The 25,596-nt window shown below is 41.2% G+C and overlaps 1 protein-coding gene across 1 annotated transcript in view; it reads right to left on the reverse strand.

Moving 5' to 3' along the window:
* LOC127436827 (thyrotropin-releasing hormone-degrading ectoenzyme-like) overlaps nucleotides 1-25,596 on the reverse strand; it is a 173,021-nt gene that overhangs the window by 61,401 nt on the left and 86,024 nt on the right. Inside the window, exons 6-10 of the mRNA XM_051691262.1 lie at nucleotides 19,229-19,342; nucleotides 15,312-15,449; nucleotides 14,313-14,378; nucleotides 8,660-8,725; nucleotides 1,057-1,244 (exon numbers count right to left, since the gene is read on the reverse strand). Of these exons, the coding sequence (XP_051547222.1) occupies nucleotides 1,057-1,244; nucleotides 8,660-8,725; nucleotides 14,313-14,378; nucleotides 15,312-15,449; nucleotides 19,229-19,342 (572 nt within the window). The remainder of the gene's footprint in view (nucleotides 1-1,056; nucleotides 1,245-8,659; nucleotides 8,726-14,312; nucleotides 14,379-15,311; nucleotides 15,450-19,228; nucleotides 19,343-25,596) is intronic.

A 25,596-nucleotide genomic window follows, 5' to 3' on the forward strand; every position in this document is an offset into this window, starting at 1 on the left:
GCCATGGAAAAAACGAGAAATCAAGGACTGTTATTATAGGTATATGCATCTACTGATGAGGAATCCGTGTTATTTATGCTTTAATCTCCCTAGCAGTATTGTTTTGTTTTATTTCTCTTTAATAGTTTCAACTTTGGCACACTTTCAGTCAAAAACACATGAGAGCATAACAAATAGATACATCCTGGCTGTTGTCCTCAAATTGCAAGCGTTTGTCATTGGTATTGTGCACATTTACAAAACTTTATTGTTCAAGGTCTAAATAGGACAACATTGCTAAACAATATGCTCACTGTGAACACTTGAAGAAAAACATCAGCATAAAAGTACAATTCTTCAGTCAATTTTTGTGATGCTAGCAGTGTCTGATCCAAAACAAAAGCGGAAGGATTTCTAAAAACGGATCATTGACGCTGTTGAATTATTCATCTGACTCTAACATAGAATTAAACTAATCTATCTGCCAGTGACAGACACAGTTTTCATGACGCCGCAGGTGGGTGGTAGACAGCTTGTGGAGGTGAAGGGTTAGCATGAGTTGCTAATAAAAAATTAAATGCTCACTTAATAGCAGCTTGAGATGTTGTGTGATTGAACATAACTAGAGATCTTATTTGTATGGCCAGGTTTTATACTCTTTATAAATTAAACCTGCCTAGCTGTGTTTATAACTCAGTGTCTAATATTATTTTTAATCAGTATGGTTTCTGCTTCCATCTCTTCAGCTGCTGAAATACTGTATTGTACCATCTGTTTCTGTCTGAGTTCGACCTGATCAAAGGAATCAGAGCAGAATCACTGACTGAGTGGCTTTATACGTGATTCAACATCACAGTCTTGAGACTCTGCAAGAGACAGCATAATTATATGCTGTATTTTTCTCCAAGATTTATGAGGGAATCAATGTCAGAGGGTCAAATGACTGATAGTGTGTTCTTTTCATGTCATGACCATCACATTTGAGATATGGTACACTACCTTTTGTTGAACAGCCCAGGATGGTGGATCTTGGCATCTGTGTCATAGACAAAGTGCTCTTGGGAGATGGTACACTACCTTTTGTTGAACAGCTCAGGATGGTGGATCTTGGCATCTGTGTCATAGACAAAGTGCTCTTGGGAGATGGAGACATTGTTGTCAAGGCTGTTGGTCTTGCTGATGGTGACGACGGGATATCCCATCTGAAGGGTCCAGCGGTCCATGACCTCTGTGATGTTGATGTCCTTCCCCTCCCTCTGCATGGCCTGTGACATAAACATCACAAATCATCATACACATGCATCACTGTCTCCATATCAGCATGTAGAGCATCTGTACGGCTCACAGTAGAGGGATTGTGTGTCAATAGTGTCAGTGAGTTGTGTTGTTGGTTCAGTGAATGCTCTCAGTCTCTGAATGCTTCTGTTCTCTAAAAACAGAAAAAAACTTTTACTGCTGGAGATAAAACTTCATCAAATCGGTCAGATTAAATCTAGAGCTGCTGTGTGCTCATATTTATAAATGATTTCAGACTTATTGCATTTAATGGACTGATATACACATATTTGAACTGATTTGGGTTTTCTTTGTTTTCCACAGCAAGTCTGTAAGTCCTAAATCAAGAACAGGAGTAAATTAAAACCCAGCCAGGACTTTTAATTAAAAAGGCGATTAAACCTTACTATTCTCTTAAACGGCACATCACGAGCCATCTATTTCCAGTTATCTAACATCTCTATATGGGAGTGAGGTTTGTAAAGGAGCAGAATTAGATCAGAGGAAGCACCTCTTTTACTGAATATTCATAATAACTAAAACATTAAATTCGATCTCACAGGCCATTAATGAGGAACGCTCGTAATGTGACTGAGCTTCATCCCTGAGGGATATATATACACACACTGTTCATCCTTGTTCTGTGTAAACGCTACTATAAATGACTCGGCACAATGGACAACTGGTAGTTTTCAGTAGAATTTTTTTTCAAAGTTTCTCTGTATGTATGAGGAACATTTGATAAATGGTTTATGGTATTTCATCCCCTTTATGCTTTTTGAAAATGGTTAGACGTATTACAGGTGACAGCAGACCATTTATAAACTTCATATGGCAGAACAAAGAAACTACATTTTTAATGAACATACTTAAATATTCTCAAAACTACTAAAATATTACATCAGTTCCAAAAACTACTTAGTTGATAAACTAGATTACAAGGCATCATAAGGGTGTTTTGCTGATCTCATATTCTGACCATCTGCAAAATGCCCAAAACCCCTTTAAAATAAGCCAACTGGCCAATCTGACCAGGTTAGGAGACCAGCTAAAACCAGCCAGACAGATTAGACTGGTTTTTCCTCAGCAGGACTCATTTGAGATTAATTTGAATGATCATTGTGGACAACAATTATTATACAGAAAACCAAAAACGAAACACATCATAGGTGGACTACACTCATCTGTCGATGACTCACAGTTTGTTTATGTGTGAATACAGAAGAAGAGGCTCTGCAGAGGCTTATGATGCAGTTAATGAAACCACATTATGAATCTTTTATCTGTAAGACAGATTTCAAGAAGCTGCTGTATCTTTGCCCTAACAGAAATAAAGGAAGCAAAGGCCGGTCCAGCGATGGGTCATGAGCTTGATAAAGGACTTTGTGGGCGTTAAGCACTGGCAGATTATTGCAGCAAATTGGATTTCATGAATAGCTAACGAACACAGCACATATCAGTATTCATTAGATGATGGGCCGGTCCATCACACACTGTTAATGTGTCACTCACACACACACACACACACACACACACAGTCACTAAGAGGAAACAGGGTGCCTGAGTAGACTGCTTCACTTAAATTCACCTACCTCTGATTGGTCTCTATAGACCCACCTGAACGTCCATTTACATTAACTGCATATTTAAAAGGTGAATTAAGTAATCTTGAAAACCAATACATCATTTAGAAGCTCTACGTCTCATGCTTTGATGACTGAAAGCAGTTTTATGATCAAAATGTTATAGCTAATGTATTTCCATAACTTATGTAAAGAGTGAAAATTAAAACATTTGTATCATACATCTCATGTTATGAAATAATTCTGCAAACACATCTCCAATCATGTAAAATCCAGTATACTTGTCATTTGATGGCTTCACTAAACAACCTCCATTAAATATTTTAGTCCAAAAATGTGCACAGTTGGAGAAATTATGATGGATTTTTACAAGTTTACCTCATATTTATTTAGCCAGAAACATAATTCATGTCAATTTTCTACCAATTTATGCAATCTGAAGCACTACATCACTCTAATACTCTTATATAGTGCGTTCTATTGAACCAAAAAGACAGAGGGAGCTGCGGGCAATATATGATCCTATAGAGTGTAGAAGATATAATTACATCAGAGATTACATGACAGGTGTCCCACATCCCTTGCCATAGTAGTATTAAAAACTCTGTGTAAATCATAATAACATTTAGACTTATGAAATATGTCGCAAATATATAGATGATTATGAAAATATATGGTTTGTCTATATGTTCCAAGCGATCGCTGACATTTTTATAGGTTTGATGTACAGTATGCATACTTGAACAATTCTGCATCTGTCACTGAACCTGCTGTTTGCTATAGGCAAATTCTATAAATATTTTGTTCCCTATCTGTCACTCACTCGACGTTGGTGTCGATGTAGTGACACTAGGGGTCACTCTTGGGAGCCCGAGACACCTCTGGTCTTTGATAAAAGGCCAATGAAAATTGGCGAGTGGTATTTGCATGCCACTCCCCCGGACATACGGGTATAAAAGGAGCTGGTATGCAACCACTCATTCAGATTTTCTCTTCGGAGCCGAACGGTCATGCTCACTGAGCTGAATACCACTGTTCATTCACCTGCTGGATCTGACGGCGCATTTCAGCGGCTTCTCCCTCCTCTGCACTGGTGCACTGCAGAGAACGCCCCTGGGCGCTTCGGCAGAAAAACTAGAGAGTATATTTTCTGAAAGAGCATTTTTCCCCTCTAAAAGAGTATATATTTCTCTAAAAGAGCGCACACACGGAACGTCTTTTTAAAGACGCGTCTTTTTAAAGATGCTTTTCCGATTGTGTGTTATTCCTGGTTGTGCTCGTTATCTTTCGCCTTCTAACGGTCACGATCACTGTCTTTGTGTCTGGGCACTGCTCACGCAGAGACAGCGTTCGTGGATGGTCACATTCTCATTGCGAGAATGTGTCCATGGCAACGTTGCGGTCGCGGCTCGCCTTCGTAAGGAAGCGAGCCACCCCAGAGGCTCCCGCCTCGGTCCTTTTACCCACGGGTTTGAGGCCAGCGCGGCTAGCACTGGGGGCGATTTGGGGACCCCAATGGGACCGCCTCCGCCGGGTATCCCCCCGCGGACCTCCCATTCCCCAGCACGCTCGTCTGCCCCGATCGGGCTTCTGGGTGAGTCCGCCGGCTCGTCTCACGGCGAGTTCGACCTCTTATTCGGAGCCCGCGAAAGTGATGAGCTCTCGAGCGCAGCATCGGAGAGTGGGCTCATCCAGTCGGAAGCCTCAGCTGGGCTCCTCCCTTCGGGGTCGATCACCCAGTCACAGGCTGACGCGGAGATAACGACATGCTTTCCCGGACAGCCGCGAGCGTCGGTTAGAGTGGATTTCACCGCTCTTCCCTGAACCCTCGCGGCTCTGTGATTGGTTCCTGGGCCCCGTTCCTTTCTTCCCGGAAGTGCATGAAGAGCTGACAAGGTCGCGGGAGGCACCTTTTACTGCCCGGTCCCGATCTTTTCAGCTTCCCTGCTATCACTACCCTCGATGGTGGGGCGGCCAAGGGTTATTCGGCAATCCCCCGGTGGATAAAGGGTGCCCAAAGCCCCCGTCCAAGGCCTGTAGGTTTACGTCGTCTCTGACGGTCAAAGCCTACGGCGCTGCTGGACAAGCCACCTCCGCCCTGCACGCCATGGCTCTCCTGCAAGTCCGCCAACGCGCTAAAGGAACTGCACGAGGGTAGTTCCACCCCGGGATTGATGCAGGAACTGCGCTCGGCGACCGACCTCGCTCTCCGAGTGACGGAGGTCACAGCGCGGTCTCTCGGGTGGACGATGGCCACACTAGTGGTCCAGGAGCGCCACCTTTGGCTCAACCTGGTCGAGATGGGTGAGGCCGACAGGACACGATTCCTTGCTGCCCCCATTTCCCAGGCGGGCCTATTCGGTGACACCGTCGAGGACTTTGCCCAGCAGTTCTCGATGGTAGAGCAGTAGATGGATGCTAGCCGGCTTGTCCTGCCCCGGCGTGGCTCAAGATCCAGCACCCCATCTACTCATCGCCGAGGGCGTCCCCCTGCGGTGACTGCACCGGCTCCGCCGCAGCCCGCCCCTCCGGCCCGGCCCCGGCGTGGAGCCCACCGCAGGAAGCCGACGCCACCCGTCTCACAGCCGGCACCGAAGAACCCACAGAGGTCTTCGAAGCGCCCCTGAGACGGGCGACCCAGGGACAACGAAACCCGCTGCTCTGGAGCTGGTAAGCAGATCTTCATCTTTTTGTTACCTTTTGCATTTAATTGCGCTGCATGCCCAAGTGGCTGCAGTACTCAAGAGCTCCGCAAGAGTGGTTTCCTTGTTCCCTGGGTCACATATCCGGTGTGTACGGCTGGCATCACGACCACCGTCCACCAATCCATTTGGCAGGTTGGCGCTCCAGCGGCGGTCTCCCACCCTGAGCGCCCAGCTGTGGCACAAATCTGCCCCCGATGTGACAGTCTCCACGGGTCATGAGGACAGGCCTCTTCCTCCCCCGTCCCAGGCTGTTCCGGGGGTGGTCACAAGGAGCCAGGTAAGTGCTTCGATGTCCTCGGACTCAGCACGGCCACGATGTGGTGTGGCACCTCGAGCTTCGCCCCGCCGCGAGGCCCCACCCGCCGGTACATCCGATGACGTTGTCCCTTTGGTCCCCCTTGTGCGGAACTCGGACGCATGGCTTGCGCTTTCCAGTCCGTCACGAGGGCTGGTCCGGACCGTCCGACTCGGCTGCACGATTCACTTCGCCAGACATCCGCCCAGGTCCAGCGGTGTCCACTTCACCTTGGTGAAAGACGGAAACGCTGCTACCTTGCGCGGAGATCGCTACCCTCCTACGGAAGGACGCGATAGAACCTGTCCTTCCAGCCGAGATGAAGAAGGGGTTTTACAGCCCCTACTTCATTGTACCAAAAAAAAAAAAAAGGCGGTGGGCTGCGGCCAATCTTGGACCTGCGAGTACTGAACCGGGCCTTACACAGACTCCCGTTCAAGATGCTGACGCAAAGATGCATTCTAGCGATCGTCCGGCATCAAGATTGGTTCGCGGCGGTAGACCCGAAGAATGCGTACTTTCATGTCTCGATCCTTCCTCGACACAGACCCTTCCTGCGGTTCGCGTTCGAGGGTCAGGCGTATCGGTACAAAGTCCTCCCTTTCGGCCTGTCCCTGTCTCCTCGCGTCTTTACGAAGATCGCAGAGGCTGCCCTTGCCCCGTTAAGGGAGGTGGGCATTCGCATTCTCAACTATCTCGACGACTGGCTAATCCTAGCTCACTCTCGAGACGGGTTATGCGCACACAGGGACCTGGTGCTCTCACACCTCAGCCGACTAGGGCTTCGGGTCAGCTGGGAAAAGAGCAAGCTCCTCCCAGTTCAGAGCATCTCTTTTCTCGGTTTGGAGTTGGACTCAGTCTCCTTGACGGCGCACCTTACGAACGAGCGCGCCCAGTCGGTGCTGGCCTGTTTGAAGGCGTTCAAACAGAAAACAGCGGTTCCACTGAAACATTTTCAGAGGCTCCTGGGGCATATGGCATCCTTGGCGGTGGCCACCCCGCTTGGGTTGATGCATATGAGGCCGCTTCAGCACTGGCTCCAGACTCGAGTCCCGAGACGGGCATGGCGCCACGGGACACACCGCGTGGCCATTACGTCGGTCTGTCACCGTCTTTTCAGCCCTTGGACCGACCTCTCGTTTCCACGAGCAGGTGTTCCGCTAGAACTGGTCTCCAGGTGCGTCGTGGTCACGACAGACGCCTCCAAAACGGGCTGGGGCGCTGTTGGCAACGGGCACGCAGCCGCCGGCCTCTAGACGGATCCGGGGCTGCGTTTGCACATCAACTGCCTCGAGTTACTGGCAATTCTGCTCACCCTGCGGAGGTTCCGGCTGTTGATCCAGGGCAAGCACGTGCTAGTTCGGACAGACAGCATGGCAGCGGTAGCATATGTCAACCGCCAAGGCGGTCTGCGCTTCCGCTAATATGTCATAACTCACCCGCTGTCTCCTCCAACGGAGTTAGCAGCACCAAGTCGCTGCAAGCCACTCACATCCCGGGCAACCTCAACACTCCGGCGGACGCGCCGTAACAACAGGTTACCCTCAAGGGAGAGTGGAGACTCCACCTTCAGGTGGTCCAGCTGATTTGGAGTCGATTCAGTCAGGCACAGGTGCACCTGTTCACCTCCCAAGAATCCTCCCACTGCCCGATCTGGTACGCCCTCACCGAGGCCTTCCTCGGCATAGACGCGCTGGCACACAGCTGGTCCCCTGGCATTCGCAAATATGCGTTTTCCCCAGTGAGCCTGCTCGCACAGACCCTGTGCAAGGTCAGGGAGGACGAGGAGAAGGTCGTCCTGGTAAGCACCCTACTGGCCCACCCAGACGTGGTGCTCGGACCTCACGCTCCTTGTGACAGCTCCCCCTGGGCAAATTCCCCTGAGGAAGGCCCTTCTTTCTCAGGGAAGGGGCACCATCCGGCATGTTGTTCGGGGGAGTGGCATGCAAATACCACTCGCCAATTTTCATTGGCCTTTTATCAAAGACCAGAGGTGTCTCGGGCTCCCAAGAGTGACCCCTAGTGTCACTACATCGACACCAACGTCTCGTTCCCTCCATCAGGGAACGGAGGTTACACTAGTAACCATGACGATTTCTGTTTCATTCATGGAATCCGCATGAGAACAGTAAAATAAACTGTTATAACCATAATTGAAACTAAGATGTATGCAGTATTTTATGTTTAATTTGCATTGTTTGCATGCTGCCATCATGGAGCTAAGCTAGTGCTAGCAAGTTAACCTTCGCCATAGTAGGCACAAATAAGGTTTAATAAAACTCTTGAGTTTTAAAGTTATCATCATTAGATTTGGAATATAACATTATCAGTCTTGTGGCTTGAGCTCCATCGTGTCTTTTGTTGCTTATATGGCCAGTGTCATTTAAATTTTCATTCTGTGTTTAACCTTGGCTTTACCTGAGCTGAAGGAGAAACACTCCTGTTTAATCTCTCATACTCAGTCTCGTCAGCAATTTCATGGCACTTCACTAACATTACTACTGTTAAAGTTGAACAGATTTTTGGATCAATATATAAACTTCTACTCGAAACATCTCATCGAGTGCAAACGCACAATGAAACACAACCTTTCTGTGTTGATGTGAGTTGAGGTAAATCATATGAATTCATAATTTTGACCTACTGTATACTGTATGCAGTGTTTGAATGTGAAAGCACTCTGAGGTGCACTGAGGGTATTGAAGTAGGTTGTACACACAAATTTTCACTCACTGACCCCAGTGATGATGCTTGTCTGTGGATAGAAGTCTTACAATCAGAAGATAGTCAGAACAACAAGAGCTGCATGTGTCAAATCTCACCTCAGACAATTTGTTCCACAAGTCGTCTCTCGCAGCGTTCCCATACATGTGTGTCATCAAGTAATCCTGTAAACAGTCAGAAACGAAAATTAGACATTTAATTTTAAAATTCAAGTATTGGAAATGAACCAAACAGGTTTTTGAAAACTGCTCAGGAATGGTGAACTCGGGCAGCTGAATAAACTCAAACAATAACATTACTAATCCTCTCAATTCAAACTCTAATATATACAAATGAGCAACAGCCGTTTGGGTGTGATTGGCTGTCAGGTCAAGGAGGACCAGAATGAAGCCAATTAAATCAACCTTTATGATGTTTAACTCGATGTTGCATCAGCTTGTCACACAATTAGTAAAATACAAATCTATAACAAAACTTTACTAAACTTTCCATGACCATAAGCAATAAACCTGTCAGCTTTAATCTGCTCTCTGTTGATGGAGTCAGAAGCTCATGCTGATAAAATACAATACATACTGTGAGGAACATACTGAAACTGAACAAAACACAAAAACTTAATTGGTTCTTGCGTGAAATGCAACGCACAAGGTTTGAATGAGATTTGAGAGCATTGGTGGATTGAAATGCAGAATTTTATTTCTTGGTTATACTATTCTTTAAGACAATTTTGCTTCATTAATTGTAACTCAAATGGGGCATTTGTTCAAACTGGGACAGACATCATGCTTAGAGATTTGAGCAAATTGCATTGAGACTCTGAAACCATGAAGCACTCCAGCTGAACTCAATCTCACAATATGCTCTGTTGAGCTCTCAGAGAATCTTGGATTTGATTTGGAGAAAAAACAGATTTACATCACCATCCTGCCCAAATTCCTCATTCTCTCTCTCTCTTTCCATCAGTAGAGTCATAGTCCTGAAGCTAAGAGAGCATCAGGCCTCTGATAGGCCATCACAGTGTGATGTGATGATTTTGTGACTGATGTGTTTTGCTCACTGCTACAGCAAGAGGAAAGAGAGTAAAAATAAATCTAGTTAGTACATCAGTCAAATACCAAGAATAACAATGTAAGTGGAAAAACACATTCACAAAACGATAATAAACAGCATAATTAATTCATTAAAAATTTAGCACATACAAACTGTTTAGAGGTTTAGAGGCTTTTATACATGCTCCTTTCAAACCCGGTTTTAGGCAGGTTTTATCACTTAAAGACCTCATCAGATCACAGAGCACTCTTTTATTTCCTGTGTTGATGTATTAGTACCAGAAGGGGCTCTTCTGATTTTTGACCAATGACAGACAGTGTTCAGGAAACCAGTTTGAAAACAGTTGTTATTGTTGCAAGTGCTTTAGTGATGAAGATATAACACACTTCATCATTATTTTACAGTATTATATTCGGCAGTCAGAATAGCATGGAGGAAGCACCCAGAGCTATTGTATGTTTGTGTTGACATTTTCCAGTCTGCTTAGCCTGAGTGTGTATTTTAATGAGGGTGAAGCTATTCTACAGTCTAGTGACCAAAAGAGAGACAAAAAGGGGAGGAGACAGATACAAACATAAACAGTGAAAACAAGAGAAAGGCTGACTTCATAAATGACCAGTTCAGCCATGCAACTCTGTCCTGGCGCAAGCTAGGTTCTTTGATTTGTTATCTGTTAGCCAATCGGCTCGCTCATATGTGACATGTGAAGCCAATCAGCTCGCTGGTGTAAGCTGATTGGTCCTTTGACTTACAATCGGGTAACCAATCAACTTAAGTCTCTCTGTTTGTCTAACATTGAAATGAATTCAGTTTTGCAGATAAGCTGGTTCTCTGCTGTCAGGGTTCTGCCCTTAGTTTTGGGTTTGGGTTTTCCCCTCTGTGGCAGAGCTCTGACATGTACATGTTTCATGTCTGTTTTATGTCTTGTGTCTGGATTCAGCCACTTCAGTTGGTTTAGTTTATTTACTCTGTGGCTGAGTCCAGACACTTTTGTTTTGTCTCATGTTATGTGAATGCACTTGATTTTGTATTTTCTCATTTGCTTGTGCATTCGTGTCTGTCTTGTCTTCAGTGATAACCCTGCCCTCTCATTTGCCTTGTTACCTGTTTGATTATTAGTTTATTAGTTTCCCCTGCCTTCCTCGTTTCCCTCCTGATTTCTCTCCCTTTATAATCTCCCTTTGTGCTCTGTCTGGTGCCAGTTCGTTGTGGGATGTTGCTTGTTTTTATGTCCCCTGTTAGGTCTCTGTCAGTCGTGTTCCTGTCCAGTCATATTTCTGTTGGTTTCCTGTTCCAGACCAGCCCATCATTGTGTTGTCACCCTGGACTGTGTTGTTTTTTCCCTTAGGTGTAATTTTTGTTTGTTTTTGTTTTATTTTTGATATTAAAGCCCTAATCGCTGCTCTACCTTACACTTTGCAGCACGCTGCGAGTCTTTTTAATCTGAAAATGCTATTTGCTCAGGTGGTTTGCTGGGGCTTTCCTTCAGTCAGCTTATATGGTAAGGTCTGCTTTTCACCATGACACATAGAAGCATGTCTTTAACAACATAACGCAAACCTTAGCCAAATCTGGCTTACACACATCGCTTTCTTAGGTCATTTAAGCTATTTGACTTAGCAGGCAGAGGCACACATAGAAATTTTGTTCTTTAGCATTACACCATTGGCCTGTAGTCAAGGCATACCTAGCTAGCATACACTCGGTGCACATGACTCTTTGGAGCAGCAGCAGTACACAAGTCTTGGTGATAGATCTGCTTGGTTGGGGGGTTGTGTTTTGTGTTATGCGTTTTGTTCAGCTTCCCTGCTTTGTTGGGGAATTGTTTGTGCAGCAGCATATAATACTTGCTCAATGCAGCATGTCTTGCATTTTGTCAGTGTGCAGCAGCAGCATGTACACATGCTAATTCAGTATGTATGTGTATTTTATAGCAGTAGCAAGTTTCCGTACTTGCTCTGCAGCAGCAGCAGCGTTAGCAGATCTAGTCTGCCAAGACCAATATCCTATCAATAGGTCATACCCACATTCACAAGCTAAATCTTTCAGAGAGTTGTCATGACTGAACTAAACATATTCCACTGGGATGTTTGTGTATGAAATTTATTTACACTGCAATCAGCAGTGGCTAGTTAATCTAATAACTCTTCTCATAATAAAACCAGATCCTGAATGCAGATTATTCAGAAAATACAACCACATTTGGATTCAGTTCATGAGCTGCAAATCTAAATTACAAACTAAGGAAACCAAAAGATTGATAGTTTTCGATATGTAAGTGCCTCTGAGCTAAGGTTTTCTGGAAGTGCTTCCACAACAACAGTCAAAGCATATCATAAATAATCCATTATTCATCCTTCTAAAATAGTTCCCACAGAAACGAGAAATATGTGTAAAATTTGTATGCAGATGAAAGTAATTTTGAGGCAATGAAGGTAGGTTGTTTGGTGAGGTGTTGTGTTTACCTGTTCTACCCATCAATCAGATAGAGGCTGTGTCTCGTTTGGAAGGCTGTGTCCTTCGGAGGTCGCATTTGTCGGATGCACACGTCATCGAAGCTGTCTCGTTTCAGAAAAGCGAGTAGGACACTTCAAATGCAACCTTCTTTCATGGGAATTCGGAGGATGCATGAGGTGTATCCTTCGTGGGCACTCACAACCCACAATTCTTTGCTTCAACGGAAATGTCTAAAAACAATTACGCCAATTTGCCCGTAAATTTGATGTTCAAACACAAGGAATGTTAATTCCCAAGTTGAAGTACCTCAGTAGATGAGTGCAGAGTATATAATATGTATAATTATATTAATATATAATTAAAATAAAGTATTAAACTAAAAGTACACCTGTAAAATCTATTTTACATCATTATAACTCCCCTAAAATTTACCTCATATATTCCCTTCTAAAGGGACTTTGTTCCTTTCTCACTCAAAGCGCTCGCGCTTGTTAAAGAGTGGCATGCTGTCATAGCAACCATGTTACATTCTGTTTCCGTTTGTCTTACAAAGTCCGTCTCATTTAAACGAGGCTTGTTTAAAGGAGGACGCTCAGTATACTGCAGCCTTCAAAGGAAACATCCTATCTAGCATGCAGCCTTTGAAACGAGACACAGTCAGAGACTGATAGACAGACAAACAAAGAAGAAGTGAGACAGAAGCAGCCAAAAACAGTAATATTGAGGAAGAAAAGACAAACCAGAGGAGTCTACTGGAGAACCGAATAAGAAGAGGAAGAAGAAAAAATGAATCTCAGACACACTCTGCTATCTTTCAGACTGTTGGGAAATTGAATAGAGGGGTATCTGATTTCATCTGTGTTCACAACAAATTACTGTCCCACAAAAGTTTCAGGGATCTCATGGGCTGAAAGGAACCTGCTGAGCTCTGAGAACACAACTATGAACACTGAATCCACAGAAGAAGCTTCCTGGAGCTCCACATCACATCCAGAGAATAAAGATGAAGTTCAATTCTCAAGGGCAACAGTGCACTCGTCCTCTGATATTCATAGGTCAGACATTTCACATTTCCAGCAGAAATTAATATTTCCTACATTTCATTGTGAGTTTGTGTAAATAAGATAGAAGTGCTTTATCACAGCGGCTTCACATCCAGTCAGCGCTATGAGTTTTCTAACCCATTCACACTCATTTATGACTCCCACTATTCTGATATAAAAGACATCCACCCCACTGTCTTCACGATACCATCCCTCCCAGTATTTGCCCTCATACTCACACAGACTGAACTGATAGACAAAAACACTTCTTCTGGAGCAGATGGTCATGTGACAGTAAACAAACAGCACAACTAATGGGGTGGTCACATTAGGCTTTGAGCACACTTTTTTTTTTTTTTTTTTTTTGCGGACAATGCAACAAACCAGGATATGATGTCATGCGGGAGGGCTTCTGGTGTAAGTAAATAATAAATCACAAATAACAAATAATGTTGTATTAAAATTTTTTAAATATATTGCCTACTCACATTCCTGCAACAATAAATCTCGCAGCTTTGAAATATGCATCCTTTAAAATAAGCCAAGAGGTGACGTTTCGGTCTCGTATTGGTCGTGCATCCTCTTGTCATACGAATTCACAGTTCACTGTTCACCATGCATGAACTTTTGTACGCAGCGTAGTAAGAAATTTCTTCGCATGAGCTTATGTTTCCTCTCTGCTGCATTTAGATGCGTTTGAATGTGAGTGAATGTAGCGCAAAGTGTAGTGTGACCGCCCCTAAAGCCTTCATGTCATATTGCAGCTCTGATCATCCACCTACTGACATCAACACATCTACACAATGTTACACATACAGTATGTGCTTTAATGCAGCTGCTTGAGTCCACTGATGTGTTTCATCAGACCAGATGATAAGAGGAACTACACAAACAAAACTGCTTTTTTTAAGAGAAACCCATCACTGAAAACCCTTTAAACATCAGGTTACAAGAGAATGATTTTGAAACTTTTCTGAACTTTTCTTGTAGATATTATGCCAAAATCCTGTTAAAGATGTAATCGTGAAGCAGAATGTATAATTCATACATAGTGCCTCATAAGCATATTCATAAAATAACACTTTAGGGGAAAAGAAGGATAAACTGTGAACACACACACAGCGTAAAAGTGTCTTTGTGACCATAATGAGAAAATATGAAAAATACAGAGAGAGTGAAAGAGGGGCAACTATTGACTTACATTGAGTGCTCTCTGGAATAGTGACTGTCCCATGACGTTAGCCAGCATACGGATCAGAGCGGCTCCCTGCACACACACAGTAAACACATATTCAATAACAGACTCACGTTTAAGTCTTGTTTAAGTATTTAAGTCTTGTGGTTTTACCGTCTTGCTCCATAGTTTTCTGTTGTAAGTGCATCCATACTACTTCTGTACCATTTCATGCTGTTTTATGAGTCTGTGACTGTTCTGTTTCATTTTGATTTTGAGTGACTTTGAAATCATGATTTGACAGCATCCAATTCCCATAAATTCCTAACTTCACATCCTGTGTCACTCCTTGGGGTAATCATGTGATGCAATGTGTGATATCTGAGTGTCAGGAGGAAGTGATGAGAGACACTGAGTGTCACTGTGATTGACAGAGTTCAAAACCACACACAACCTGTGAGCCAAAGAGGGAGGGGCTTGAGGTCCCGAATCACAAATCATCTCTGATCTGATTGACAGCTACCAAGGCCACTGGTGAATGAAGGATTAACTTTTGTGAGTAAAGGGATTTTATCTGTGTCTGGAGTAAAGAGGGCACAGACTTTTCTTTACCCCTTTTAATGCTTTTAATGGCTTTCAGATATTTGTGGTGAGATTATCTATTTGTGTGCTGGAGTTATTTAAAATGTATTCTAGTGAGAAAGAATGTGTATTGTGTCGTTCTGAAGAAGAGTATAACAACACTATTTATTAACTGGACTCAATATAAGATAAAGTTTCAACAATGAAGTCAGTATATAAATCACCATTTTAGATTCATTGGTGTTTTGAAAAGTAAGAATTTTCACTATTTGGCTGGCCATAACAATAAAACAAAATGTAGTGGAATGTGTACGTACATGTTTGTACGAATTTGAGTATATTTATCAAAAAAGTTCACATCAGTGTCACTTTTTATGATCAAGGTTTGTATTCATTTTCAACATCCAGATAACCCCTATTGAAGATGATAAGAAATGCTCTCGCCTTCTTATATGCAATCCAGTCAAACACTCTGTCGATGTCTGTGGCTTCAAATACTTGTTGAGAGATTGGATGAGAAGTAGCCAAACCATCCAATAACATCACCTCATGAAGAACATCAGTGAGAAACCTCTGCTTCTCCTGTGAAAGAGAGAGAGAGAGAGAGAGAGAGAGAGAGAGAGAGAGAGAGTGAGTGAGAGAAACCATATTAATGTTTCTATTAACATTTTAATAGACTGACAATCAGCTGTTGCAGTTTTGTAGATCACCTTCTACTTTCTAAATATCTTGGTCTAAAATTAGCACACCATCAATGTAATACCACAAACTCCTCAACAACTGTTAAACACAATGACACTTTAAATAGAAACTTTATTATAATGTTATAACTTTATTACTTGCTCATCTATGAATAATTCAAATATGGATAACTAAGTCAAAGCTAACAAACTATCAGGTGTTATGATGAAGTTTTGGTTTGATACTGGTTTGGTAAATGCTTTATTACACCTTTATTCTCAGATTAATTATGAATAATTCTTCCTAGTTAAAGCTTTGCAAGCTTAATTAAAAATCCTATTTAAGACATTAATCCAACAGAACAGGATATTTTATTCAACGGATTTAAGATCAAACAAACAACATACAGAAATGAATCCAGAAACAAATGATAATCAAAACCATTAACACGCATAGTTTTATACAATAATACTTCAAAAGTGAATCCTGTTTAATTTTCCTGTGTGTTCACACCTGCATCACTTTATCACACTTTCCAGCTCATTTTCTTAAATCCTGATAAAGCAGATTAATAAAATAAAATAAAAGCATAGACTCTCAAAATGTGAACAAATCAATACAGAGTATGTTTACTAGACTGATTCTATCATTGATCTGGTGCTGTGGTGGCATTTGCCTTATTTGTAAAAGAAAGTGTCTAGTGGATGGCTTTGAAAGAAAATGAGCAAATGAGAGAGAGAGAGAGAGAGAGAGAGAGATACACAACAGCTGGTGAGATAGAGCTGATTTAATGTGCGTCACGTAATGTGCAGCATAAAATGAGTGCTCTGGGAAGAGCTTCCATCTGGTCCATATGTGCTGCACTCAACAAGGTGTTTACATCCAATGATCCTTCATTTAGATCCTGCTTATTAACATCCGACATCTTCACATCCTGATCCATCCTGACAATGGATCCTGAAAGTCTGTGAAGATCCAGAGATACAAACTGATCGAGCACTTTAAAGCAGCTCAGAGCAATGCCTGATGGGTTAACCAGCTTCTCTGAGAGTCTCTATGACATCATGAATAGAAGAGGAAGAAAACCATCAGTCCAGAAGTGATGAGCAGGTGACAAGTCCTGCAGCCCATTTTAATGACATGAAATCTCATTGTTTCAACACTTTGGCTGGTTTTTGCAGAGAGAAACACTACATGAGTATATTTCACCATGTTTTCAGTCATTTCCCTCTTAAAGCTGCATTGACATCCATATTGTGTGAGGAAAACGGTTGCAGCCGTCTGATCTGCAACTGCTGAAGTGTTTCCATCAAAACTCACCAGACGTGAAAGAAGCAATCACTCCTAAAATGATGTTCCCTAAATAGTGTTCTCTGCTTGACTGATGCCACATGAAGGTGTCTTGAGCAGAGATAAGGTATGAAATACTAGCGATACTGATGGGATGATAAAGTCAGTGTGTGAATGAGTGTATGAGCGTATATGTGCAGCACACATCTGGAACAAAGGTGTTTCATCAACGTTAATCTCATTTAACAGCTGTCAACTCTTGGTTTATAGAGTCATTCTTTGCAGAAAACAACAGAATATGTTGTGTTTTCTGGTATCACCACCATGTTTTTTAACTATCTTAATATGCAAGTCTTCCTTGAGATAAATTAAAATGAGCACTGATTGATTTCTCCAGATATTACGCTCTCTCATTTATAGTATAGACTGTTTTCAGCACATACTGCCCTTAGTGTACTCTGACCTTAGTGTACACTGGCTCAGTCTTGGACACAGGTGTGAGTAACGACCATCGGCTTAAAATAATCTGCACATTAGCTCACAATAAAATTCAACGCCATTATTAACTGATCAAGAGCAGAAGCTACAAACCAGATTCAAAGACGTTTAGTGACAGTAAACATCAGATAACTGTGTTACGTTTTGTTATACTGATGACCTGCATAACAGCTTCAAGTGTTTCCCTCTTCAAAACAGCTGCATTACTGGTCACTCAAGCAGATGGGTGTTTTGTCTGGACTAGAATAGCATTATGCTAATCGCTAGCACCATTACACTCAAACAAAAGCTGCTCTAGTGGGAAAACTGTTTGTCCTCAGATCATTTCATAAAGCTGTTTTTCTGTAACAGATTTAAAGTGGATTTTAATAAGAAATGTAAGTGATATGTATATACAGATTAGTTAAAAAACTAAGAAAAGGTGAGTTGCCAGTGAGGTGTTTGACTTCATTATGGTGTTTATGAATCACTCCTGGATTTGTTTATCAGAGTGAATGTGTGTGTTATTATTCTATTATACAAGAATATTATGAGTTGATGGAGTTGGCAGTATAGGGCACACCTGGTCTGATCAAATGACCTCATAATTCTTGGCCGTTTTAAATCATGCAGAGCAATCATTGAACCTACTGACTCCTGTGAGATGACTGACCATTGAGAACTGAAGGAATGCCTTGTTTTTCTCTAAACGTGAACCCATCTGGATGCAGGAAATGAGGTGCACAATGACTCATTAGACCAGATAACATTTTGACATTTCACTTAATTTCTCCAGAGGTTTAGATTGTGTGCTGTAGGTTCTGTGTCGCCCGTGTGTTGACTGTGAATACAAGTGTTTTCAGAATGGCAGTCTTGCATTAATTCCAGCTCTGTAAAGCTCAAGATGTAGTTTTTGTTGAGATTGTCACAGATATGTTTATTCAACTCAGTGATTATGAGGATGTAATTTTGAGGCAATACTAATGAGGTTTGTCTGTGCTTGGCATATGCTCACATTATTTCTCGTCCCATTAAAATAATTGTTACAGATTTTGGGACTTATGCAGGTACATCAAAATAGTAATGTTGTCGTTTAGAATGTATAACAGAAAGCTTGGATTTATCTGTAGCTGGGCAGTATAACAGCATTCTTGCAGTGTTTTCAGTCGCTCTCTTCTGACAGTTCTTCAGAACATCTGGAGATGACTTTATATAGATGTAAGTTTGATTAAAACACAGTTAAATATGATGGCATATGCACTGGTTGCTGTAGCAATGAAACAGGTTTTATCCACAGCTGTGTGACAATAGATCTCTACATGAACAGAGATGATTCAAACTACAACTCAGCTCATAATAACCATTAAGACAGCTGGAACAAGTTGTTCTTTATAAACTCATCATGATCCAGGTGTGCATGCCTCCATTTGACACACTAGATTTATAATGAATGCAGGATAAAACGTCTTTCATTAACTTCTTGTATTAATGTTGTCATTTGATGAGCTACTCAAAGAGAGACTTTGACTGGTGAAGAAAATTCTGTAAAAACTATAAAAGTACTTTTTAATGGTGGGGCTAACACACTTTCACATTAATAATGCTCATACTTAGGGTTAGAGGTTTGACAATTTAAAGTATTTATAGTGTGCAAATGCACTGTAAGAGATCTGAGGTCTGAAAGAGTAACAAATGATCAAGAACTTGTGTGGACGAGCATTAAAGAAACGTCATAGTTTTAAAAGGTTTAGACATCTGAACTGCATTAAAACCATGACAGCTCTATTTGAAATTATGTGCATTCAATTTCCATATTTTTATTTTTTTTTCATTCACAGTTCTGGATAATTTATTTGAATGGTGAATGTTACAGTACTCACTGCTGGTAATCTGACATATGAAAACAATCTTACCATGTTCCACTTTGGAAAGAGGAAATCAGTCCCAATGTACTCAAAGAAATGAGCAAATCCCTCCTTCAGCCAAACGTCCTCCCACCAAACTGGAGTGACGAGATCTCCAAACCACTACAAGAGAACAAAAGAACAACTTTAATAGAGAAAAATGTATGTCTAACAATTAATATGTTTATATAGTATAGCCCTCCTATTCTTATAAAATCTGGAAAACCATATTAAATGTAGTTTTCAAACATATTCTATTACAAAATGTAAACACATTTAACAAATAACTTTCCCTTCTTAGCAGAAGCAACAAAAACAAGACTAACAAAAACCCTGCTCTCTGTTCCAAGAGAAAAGTTGCTAACAAAAGTCTTCAGAGAACATTGAGAATCAAGCAGAGCTGTTGAACTGTTATTAATAGAGGCCTAAACAATCAATGAGCTGCACAATTACACCACAGTTTCCTATTTCACAGCATTCATCGCTGGACGCTCCACCAATCACACTGTCAGTGACAAAATAGATGATGTCCAAATGACTTATGCTATTGTGTACAGATGACAGTGTGTAAAAAAGAGCTATTGAATGGGAAAGATGCAGAATTTGTAATTAAGAATATAATCTTGTTCAGGGTTGAATATTTTTACACCTGCTTTAAGACAGTCAAGCAGATATGATCTCTGTCAGCGAACACACAGACTCTCAAACTGTCTAAAGGAGAATATTCATCTGTGATTCACAGACAGACAGACAGACAGATATACAGTAAGTGGTGTACATGACTTTACATGATATCAAAGCTCAGCTCCAACACCTCTGACATACATTTATGGAATGTGTCAAGAAAACAGCTCAACAAAGATGGCAGATGGAACAGATGATGGCAGCATCAAAATGCACTCCAGGAGATCTGTTTAGATCTGACAGTATGAGTTTTGCTGAGCTTGCCTGATGAATAAGATGAACAAAACTAGAATGTAAATGAAGAGCAGGAACTGAGAGACCTCACTCAGTTACAAATCTTGAACAATGTCTGTGAGACTAAACATGAAACAGAGGGACTTTGCAGCTCACCTGCTTCATTAACAGATACACTGGGGGAAGAGTTCACTCTGTACCTATATACTGCACCATATACAGAGAAACCTAAAACAGTATCATTAAAGTTACACTATGTAACTTTTTTTTTTGTTGTTAAAAAACAACCAAATGTTATTACTGAGAGAGTGCAATAAAAATCCATCTCCCACACCATGTCTTTACCCAAATACACTTTGATAAACCTATAATAATTATTTATATCTTAGAGCTGTCGGGATGGATTTAGCGGGAAATTGCATACATACGTCATTCACCCTTGCGTGTTGACGGCATATCCATACACAGAGAAAATAAGATCTGGCTACTGTAGCTTGTGTATTGGTGAGTAGCGTGAAGCTGAAAGTTTGTTGTCACAACGAATGTGAAAAATTAACCATGGATCATTAAAAACGGCAAACCTCCAGGGAATCACCAGTTGTAAAAACAAAGAAACCCCAAACACAGCAGAGTCTACAAGCAAAACGTGAAAGCGACAGAGTCCATAATAAAACCTGAATCAACATCGGCTTGGCTTTTCAGAGGTGGCGACAACTCCGAGATCTGAAAGGATTTAAAAACCACCCAGAGACGGTTTTTTTCTTATTCAACATTTAAGACATTTTATTGTTATGGTTTATGTATAGTTGTGTAATCACACACACACACACACACACACACACACACACACTCACATGTGTATAATAATACACACAATAATAATACTGTAATCGGTGCAGATCTTTTCACTTGCTAGCACACGTGTGTATTTTTCTTTACAATGGCAATCATTTATATAAATAAATCCTTTAGTCCTAGGCTTGCCAAGGACATGTGAGTCTTGAAATGATGTTGACCTCATCTATAAATTAATTACTACTGTGGTCTATTTGGCCAGAATGTCCTGCAGTTATAAAAACTTTACAATGTTTGACCTTATCAGACTAGCAATCGTTATGTCTAATGTTAACGAACGCTGCCTGAATTTTGTAATGTCTTTTATTTCAAAACATCAATGTTTCCAATAAGTCAAAACAACAGCATAATATATGCTGCTCAGATGACATGTTTTGGGGTATCCATATTTTCCTTTCTTTCGTTATTTATTTGTCCATTCGCTCTGATAAGATCCTGTATTCATGTGTACAGCGGTGCCTCGAACCACATTCATCCGCGCAGAGGAGCAGAGCCGAAGTACGACTTCCGCAAGACACATGCAGTTTTATTTTTTAACCACATGAGGGTCAAAAGTTACATAGTGTAGCTTTAAAATTATATTATTTAAGATATAAAACTCTTTAAAGCAGCTGAGGGACTGTTAACAGATTGTTGCCTATGAAGAGCGTTTCAAATCACTTATGAGGTTGCATTTAAGTTAGGATGCTGCCTTAGAAGGGAGCTGCCTATGTAGACAGTGAGGCAGCTTACTTGTTTTTGGTGCCATCACACCTGCCTGAGGTAATCAAACACCCTGATCTCACATAAAAATCTGCAAGTGTGTGCCGATTTTTCTTTAGCCGAAATGTGTATACGTTGAACAAATTTAAAACACTGCCCCCTCAGGCTAAAGTGGTAAGTGTTTAAGAGCATATAAACAAGTGTGACATCCATTTATGTCTAGGAGAGGTCGCCAAAAGCCAGCTGTTAATAGAATTGTTTTCAGCTGTACAGGGTGTAAAACAATGAAGAGAAATGCTTATTTTATTTAATCTACCACCAACCAAAACCCAAATCTAACCCTAAGTATTAGTAGAGACAAAATACAATGATAGAGATAAAAATGCAACCTCCTTATCATGTTCGTGATTGTTTATACAAACGTGATTATCTCCTCCTATGAATGGAGCTACCAGTCGCACCACGAGGGAAAGTAACAGTTGTGGAGCCACTGCAAATATGTCCAATGGGAGATAGGGCATGTCAGTGAGTTGGCATACTGTTGCCGATCCTAGGGTACCGAAACTTTTGCAGACAGCATACCGACATCCTGTGTGATCATGTTGCAGTATCAAACAAACAAATGTTATTGCATATCTTGCTCATATTTGAATATTAGTCAATCTGAATTAAGTGAACTGGAATTGGAAGCTGCCAGAAACCATAATAAAAGAATTTAAAAGCCATTTTACAGTGAAAAAACAGTGATTTATGTGTCAGTATTCAGAGTGACAGTATGAAATCCCAAATTTCATGTGTACAGATGCTGTCTTTAATAAATGTGGAGAGTGTTGATATAAATGAGAGGAGAATACAAGAGCAGCCAACAGTAATGAGTCATTTAGACACGACTGACACGAGCTCAGCCATTTATCCTCATATTTTTGAATGCGTAACTGTGTGTTAAATTCAACAATTTTTAGATGTATGTGATGAATCAGAACAGAAGCTTCACCAAGGCCATGGGAAGTAGGAGTGCTTCAGGTGCTGCAGCACCCCCTGGTGTCTAGATGATGGTTGTTCTTTTTTTTTCTTCTTTCTTTTTTTTAAATTTTTATAAACACATTAAAACATTTTGGACATGTTTTCCTAAAAACTGCATGCTTGAGGAAGTTTTGAGAAATAATTTACAACACTGGATGACAATGGGAAAGCCGCCCTTCCAGGGGGTCCGGTGTGTGTGCACGTGAACGGCACACGAAGATGTGTTCGTTAACTTCATGCTGCCTCTTACCTGTTGTACGGCCAAAAATAAATCTCAGAAAAGTAACAGTGATTGTTACAGTAATAGACTATGCTATATTACAAGGTGACGTTATGCATGTAATCCGCTGTGCTGAACTTTCCCCCTTATTTATCACCCCCTCCCACCTCTGCTGCTGTCTGTCAGCCCATAAGAAAAGTTTACTCATGTACTTGAAGCCAAAAACTGGGGAGGGAGAGGTGATAATAACACAGATCAAGGTAATCATATAGCAACAAAAAAAAAAAAAGAAAAAAAAAAGGGTCCCCATTCTAATATACATCCTCTAACAAACCATCAGTAAAATCGCAACCCTGTATCAACGAGACATGTGATGTCATAAACCAGTATATGAACGGGATTTGTTTTATGTGGGGCAATGTAATGATTGCCAGAGTTCTCACTGATTTTAATCCCGTCCAAAATGAGCATATCAGTCATTTTTCCTGACTTTTTCCTGGAATACGTGCGCCAATAAAGATTACAGTGTTTTTATCTTCTATAAAATGCCCTAAAAATAACCCAGGTAAAGGTGGCCCACTGCGAATTGACATGCTGGTAAAAAGCCAGTGAATCTGTGCTGTCTGTGAGCACTTTAACTATTGTTGTTTCGGAAGATCTCTTTGTCTAAATTCATTGGTCAAAGACACCAGAAAATGAAAAGACACGCTTCACATCCTCAAATAAATGCTTAAGAAAAACATGCATCAGCCCATATATGCAACAGTTAGCGTTAACTATTTAAAGAGAAAGAAACGTCATATTTTCTTTTGGTTAGGAAAAGAGCAGCCCCGCATTTCGGGATATATTTCCAGAAGTTGGCTACAAATAAAATTACAGAACTTGAATGTATTGTTCATCTTTTTTAATTCAAGAGAGCATTGCAATCAGTTGTAATTTGTGAAATATTCCAATACATTTCTTCTAATAATCTTATGCACAATTTTAATATTTTCTCCAAAATGAATCAGCACAGCTAAATAAATTTCCTCATAGATCAATAACGTGAAACGGCAGTGTAAAAGAAGTATACACACCTATAGAAATATCTTAATCCCGTGCGAATTGACGATAAGAGATTTCCGCTGTAAAATGTCATGAAAACTAATTTAAACTAATAATTTTAGCCATAGTTAAATATAATTTATTAATCATCTTTAATCAATTGATTTCTTTATTTAATTTAGTAATTTACATTTTTTTTTTTTTTTTTTTATACGTACACGCAAAAATGCACCTCCCACTACAGCACCCCCAACATAAATCATCTTCCCATGGCCCTGAGCTTCACTATCAAACTGATTCACATTCAGAGGATTCAGTGTCATCTCTCCTTAAGACAACCTGTGAGAAAATAAGAAAACTCAACATCAGTATCAGCCTTTAATAGACTTATATTGTTATTGATTGAATAACTGCATGTGGAGGACTGTGCAAGTGCCGCCCAATCATTTTATTCCGAGACCCTGAAAATAGACGAGAAATTAAGACTGATTGATTGAATGTGACATATTAGCTACATCACTGGCAGGGGGCAAATTTATCAACAATCTGCTGTAAAATGATATTAAAATGATCAAGTGTGGAGAGAGAGAGAGAGAGAGAGAGAGAGAGAGAGAGAGAGAGGGAGGGAGGGACTGTATTAATCTGTACAATAACAGTGTTAGAGCAGCAAACAGCCTGTCGTCCACTAATCAATTCACTGCAGTAGCTGGAGCAAGTCACTTGCTACAAATGTGATTTATCAGACACCAGTTACTAGTGTGCAGATGAGCTTTTGATATATGATAGAATAAAAGCTGGATGAGGCTGAGCTAATGAATGAGCCAAACAATATGTCAGATGAACACAAACCCCACCCAGTCTGATGCTTTTATAGCATTATCGGTAAATGAGCCAATCAGTATGTCAGATAAACACAATCCCCGCCCAGTCTGATGCTTTTAATGCATTATCAGTGAATGAGCCGATCAGTATGTCAGATGAACACAAGCCCCGCCTAGTCTGATGCTTCTATAGCATTATCAGTGAATGAGCCAATCAATATGTCAGATGAACACAAGCCTCACCCAGTCTGATGCTTCTATAGCCTTCTCAATGAATGAGCCAGTCTGTATGTCAGATGAACACAAGCCCCGCCCAGTCTGACGCTTATATAGCATTAGCAGTGAATGACCCAATCAGTATGTCAGATTAACACAAGCCCCGCCTAGTCTCACACTTCTAATACATTATCAATGAATGAGCCAGTCAGTATGTCAGATGAGCACAAGCTCTGACCAATCTGACGCTTCTAATGCATTATCAGTGAATGAGCCAATCAGTATGTCAGATGAACACAAGCCCTGCCCAGTCTGACGCATCTATAGCATTCTCAATGAATGAGCCAGTCAGTATGTCAGATGAACACAAGCCCCACCCACTCTGACACCTTTAATGCATTCTGAATGTATGAGCTAAGCTTATCACTCTGATGTTCTGAGCTCGACAGCTGCACCAATTATCAGTGTGCTAAACTCTATAGAAAATTATGGGCATGAGCAATCTAAAGTGGTGATGTGGATGGGATTAGAAAACAATTTAGCTGGAAAAATCATGACAAATTGAACACAAACATGAG

This window comes from Myxocyprinus asiaticus, chromosome 47 (assembly GCF_019703515.2).
Source record: "Myxocyprinus asiaticus isolate MX2 ecotype Aquarium Trade chromosome 47, UBuf_Myxa_2, whole genome shotgun sequence".
Lineage (NCBI taxonomy): Eukaryota > Metazoa > Chordata > Actinopteri > Cypriniformes > Catostomidae > Myxocyprinus > Myxocyprinus asiaticus.